At 45.8% G+C, this 5,000-nt stretch overlaps 1 protein-coding gene across 1 annotated transcript in view; it reads left to right on the top strand.

Moving 5' to 3' along the window:
- cwc27 (CWC27 spliceosome associated cyclophilin) overlaps positions 1–5,000 on the top strand; it is a 31,589-nt gene that overhangs the window by 329 nt on the left and 26,260 nt on the right. Inside the window, exons 2-8 of the mRNA XM_083568890.1 lie at positions 47–143; positions 631–743; positions 1,224–1,367; positions 1,481–1,579; positions 1,657–1,757; positions 4,492–4,561; positions 4,946–5,000. The exon at positions 4,946–5,000 is cut by the window's right edge and continues 25 nt beyond it. Coding sequence (XP_083425016.1) covers positions 47–143; positions 631–743; positions 1,224–1,367; positions 1,481–1,579; positions 1,657–1,757; positions 4,492–4,561; positions 4,946–5,000 — 679 coding nt within the window. The remainder of the gene's footprint in view (positions 1–46; positions 144–630; positions 744–1,223; positions 1,368–1,480; positions 1,580–1,656; positions 1,758–4,491; positions 4,562–4,945) is intronic.

Raw genomic sequence — 5,000 nt, forward strand, 5'->3', positions numbered from 1 at the left:
GCAGTAATGAGTCTAAATAAATAAATAAAAATGTTATTTGTCTCAGGTTTTATTAAAGACCTCAGCAGGAGATATAGATGTAGAATTGTGGTCTAAAGAAGCGCCTAAAGCCTGCAGGAACTTCATACAGCTCTGTATGGAAGGTAACACACACACACACACACACACACACACACACACACACACACACACACACACACACACCAACCACAGACTCAGAACACTGAAACAGACACAAAACAAATAAACACACACACACACACACACACACACACACACACACCAACCACAGACTCAGAACACTGAAACAGACACAGAACAAATAAACACACAGACACACACACACACACACACACACACACACACACACACACACCAACCACAGACTCAGAACACTGAAACAGACACAGAACAAATAAACACACAGACACACACACGCGCACACTTACACAGACACAGAACATTGAAACAGAACACATTAACACACTGACATACAAACACAGACAAAGAACACTGAAAGACACACACACACACACACACACACACACACACATTCAGCCTTTCTTGAGTGTGGTGTGTGTGTGTGTGTGTGTGTGTGTGTGTGTGTGTGTGTGTGTGTGTGATGGACAGGTTACTACAACGGGACTGTGTTCCACCGCGTGGTTCCAGATTTCATCATCCAGGGCGGTGATCCGACCGGCACCGGGACCGGGGGGGAGTCCATTTACGGTCGTCCTTTTAAGGTAAGATGGAGACATGGTCGTGTATTTCACTCCTCTGCCTTCAGTGATGTTCTCCCTGAATCAGTCCACCTTTTAATCCCATCATCACGTCTGTAGAGATCATCAGTATTATAGAGAAGTGCAGTAGATCAGAGCTGCATCACACACAGGATCTCATACAGTCAGAATAAACACACACACACACACACACACACACACACACACACCCCATCTCCAGCAGAAGCACTGATATTCACCTCACCACATCACCCCGGGGTTCTCTGAGTTTCTGTACATTACGGTTTTACTGGGGATTTAAAATAAAGGCAAATTGTGTGTTTTTGTGTAAATTCTACAGGAAAGAAAACACAAAAGTTTGGGCCACTGTTCCTCACCATGTCCAGCTTTTCTTGTAAATGTGCTTGTATGTGGGTGCTGTATGTATTGTGCCTTATTCGCGTGTGTGTGTGTGTGTGTGTGTGTGTGTGTGTGTGTGTGCAGGATGAGTTCCACTCCAGGTTGAGGTTTATCAGGAGAGGTTTGGTTGCCATGGCGAACGCCGGACCTAACGATAACGGCAGTCAATTTTTCTTCACTCTCGGTCGCGCCGACGAACTCAACAACAAACACACTATATTTGGAAAGGTGATTTCTCTCTCTCTCTCTCTCTCTCTCACACACACATACACACACACACACACACACACACACACACGTACAAAAAGTTGTCAGTAGAATGTGGAGCTCCTGTTTCCTAGGTAACGGGGGACACGGTGTATAACATGTTGCGTTTAGCGGAGGTGGAGTGTGATGCAGAAGAGCGGCCGCTAAAACCACACAAGATCAGATCTACAGAGGTAGGGCCGAGTCTGATCTCTGCAGCGTCTGTGTGTCTGAGAGATGATTCATTAAAGCAGCTGCTTTGTTTCTGCAGGTTTTATACTCACCCTTTGATGACATCACACCCCGCGAGATCCACACCAAGAAACAGAAAGTCCGGGAGGAGGGAAAGAAATCTCAGTCCAGGGCTACAAAGTGAGTGAGAGCACACATTTTAGAGTGTGTGTGTGTGTGTGTGTGTGTGTGTGTGTGTGTGTGTGTGTGTGTGTGTGTGTGTGTGTGTGAGTGTGTGTGAGTGTGTGTGAGTGTGTGTGAGTGTGTGTGAGTGTGTGTGAGTGTGTAAGTGAGTGTGTAAGTGAGTGTGTAAGTGAGTGTGTAAGTGAGTGTGTGTAAGTGAGTGTGTAAGTGAGAGTGTGTGTAAGTGAGAGTGTGTGTAAGTGAGAGTGTGTGTAAGTGAGAGTGTGTGAGTGAGTGTGTGTGAGTGAGTGTGTGTGTGTGAGTGAGAGCACACATTTCAGAGTGTGTGTGAGTGTGTGTGAGTGTGTGTGAGTGTGTGTGAGTGTGTGTGAGTGTGTGTGAGTGTGTGTGAGTGTGTGTGAGTGTGTGTGAGTGTGTGTGAGTGTGTAAGTGAGTGTGTAAGTGAGTGTGTAAGTGAGAGTGTGTGAGTGTGTAAGTGAGTGTGTAAGTGAGAGTGTGTGTAAGTGAGTGTAAGTGAGAGTGTGTGTAAGTGTGTGTAAGTGAGAGTGTGTGTAAGTGAGAGTGTGTGTAAGTGAGAGTGTGTGTAAGTGAGAGTGTGTGTAAGTGAGAGTGTGTGTAAGTGAGAGTGTGTGAGTGAGTGTGTGTGTGTGAGTGAGAGCACACATTTCAGAGTGTGTGAGTGAGCGTGTGTGATTTCAGAGTGTGTGAGCGAGCGAGTGTGAGTGAGTGTGTGAGCGAGCGAGCGAGTGTGAGTGAGTGAGCGAGCGAGCGAGTGTGTGTGTGTGTGAGCGAGCGAGTGTGTGTGTGTGTGAGCGAGCGAGTGTGTGTGTGTGTGAGCGAGCGAGTGTGTGTGTGTGTGAGCGAGCGAGTGTGTGTGTGTGTGAGCGAGCGAGTGTGTGTGTGTGTGTGAGCGAGCGAGTGTGTGTGTGTGTGTGAGCGAGCGAGTGTGCGTGTGTGTGTGAGCGAGCGAGTGTGCGTGTGTGTGTGAGCGAGCGAGTGTGCGTGTGTGTGTGAGCGAGCGAGTGTGCGTGTGTGTGAGCGAGCGAGTGTGCGTGTGTGTGAGCGAGCGAGTGTGCGTGTGTGTGAGCGAGCGAGTGTGCGTGTGTGTGAGCGAGCGAGTGTGCGTGTGTGTGAGCGAGCGAGTGTGCGTGTGTGTGAGCGAGCGAGTGTGCGTGTGTGTGAGCGAGCGAGTGTGCGTGTGTGTGAGCGAGCGAGTGTGCGTGTGTGGGAGCGAGCGAGTGTGCGTGTGTGGGAGCGAGCGAGTGTGCGTGTGTGCGAGCGAGCGAGTGTGCGTGTGTGCGAGCGAGCGAGTGTGCGTGTGTGCGAGCGAGCGAGTGTGCGTGTGTGCGAGCGAGCGAGCGAGTGTGTGTGCGAGCGAGCGAGTGTGCGTGTGTGCGAGCGAGCGAGTGTGCGTGTGTGCGAGCGAGCGAGTGTGCGTGTGTGCGAGCGAGCGAGTGTGCGTGTGAGCGAGCGAGCGAGTGTGCGTGTGAGCGAGCGAGCGAGCGTGTGAGCGAGCGAGCGTGCGTGTGAGCGAGCGAGCGAGCGTGTGTGAGCGAGCGAGCGTGTGTGAGTGAGCGAGCGAGCGTGTGAGCGAGCGTGTGTGTGTGAGCGAGCGAGCGTGTGTGTGTGTGAGCGAGCGAGCGTGCGTGTGTGTGAGCGAGCGAGCGAGCGTGTGTGAGCGAGCGAGCGTGCGTGTAAGAGTGCGTGTAAGTAAGAGTGCGTGTAAGTAAGAGTGCGTGTAAGTAAGAGTGCGTGTATATGAGTGCGTGTATATGAGTGCGTGTATATGAGTGCGTGTATATGAGTGCGTGTATATGAGTGCGTGTATATGAGTGCGTGTATATGAGTGCGTGTATATGAGTGTGTGTATGTGTGCGAGTTGTAAAGTTTGCTCCGGAGCAGAAGTTATTAATACACACACTCACAACCTGCATCTCATCTACAGGAGCAGAGTCTGTGTTTAGATCAGACTGGAAACCTATTTAAATCCGATCTCGTGGCCTTTTATGCAGTTTCTTTACAGCAAATATTCTCCAGTGAGGGAACATAATGTGTCCCTCCTTTATTGATGTTCTGTAACAGAAGCTGAAAGGCGCCGGCGTGAGCTGCAGTGTCACTGTGGAGATCTGATCATGATTTACTTTTATTTCTGATTTATTTCAACTCCTAATCCTGGATTTGAGTATTTTGTTCTGCACCATACAGACACGTGAACATCACCTTCTAACAGAGATCTCACTGATTAAAACAGCATTATTACTCTCATAATAACATCATAATCATATTCATTTCTGCTGAAATCTAAATCATGTTTGATCTTTTTTGTAATGAAAGTTTTTATTGCAGAGACACAATTTACAACATCTGTTCATACTTCATACATAAAACAACATCTGTTCATACTTCATACATAAAACAACAGCAGTGAGGATTCTTCATCACAATAACAGATCACTAAATCTCTTTATACGATCCGTTTATACAGAAAATATTCACAATACAAAGGGGATTAGACACAATTTCTATAAATAAACATCAAACAGATTCTATAACAAAAAAGATTTGTTTGAATAGGAGTCAAATCACGTCTAATGCATGTCTGACGCACGTCTGGTGACCGGTTTTACACCATCAAGCACCAATCACATTTTGTTCCGGAAACGTCACAGCCTAGTTGTTTATTATTATTATTATTATTATTAAAAAACTGACGGGTTTATTCTCTGATCAGGAATTTTAGTTTGCTGTCGTTCGGTGAGGAAGCGGAGGAGGAAGAGGAAATGGTCACTCAGGTCACTCAGGTGAGATTTTACATTTAATATCTATATTTTTCTATTATAGATCATTCTTATATTCAATATTCATATATAAATCTAATCATTCAGACTTCAAACAAAACTAAACAATAAGATAAAAACAATCAAATGATAAATAAATAATGAATTATTTGTTAAAAAGCATATAAAATAAAAAGAATATAAAATATAACCTCTTCATGAAGACCAGTTTAATTCAGATGTAGAATATTTGCTATTGATTGATTGATTGATTGATTTTATGTAGGAACAGTAAAGAAAGTGCAGCTTCTCTGTACAGATTTAAACTGTATAAAGGGTGCCAATAATTTTGTGTGGTGTTACCATTATTTGTGAGGAATATTTATTAGTATTATTATGATGTTATAGACCATGAAAGGAAAAAGTAAAAGCAGTCATGACCTCCTGAAGGACGACCCCAAGC

The sequence above is a fragment of the Silurus aristotelis genome, assembly GCF_946808225.1.
Source record: "Silurus aristotelis genome assembly, chromosome: 18".
Lineage (NCBI taxonomy): Eukaryota > Metazoa > Chordata > Actinopteri > Siluriformes > Siluridae > Silurus > Silurus aristotelis.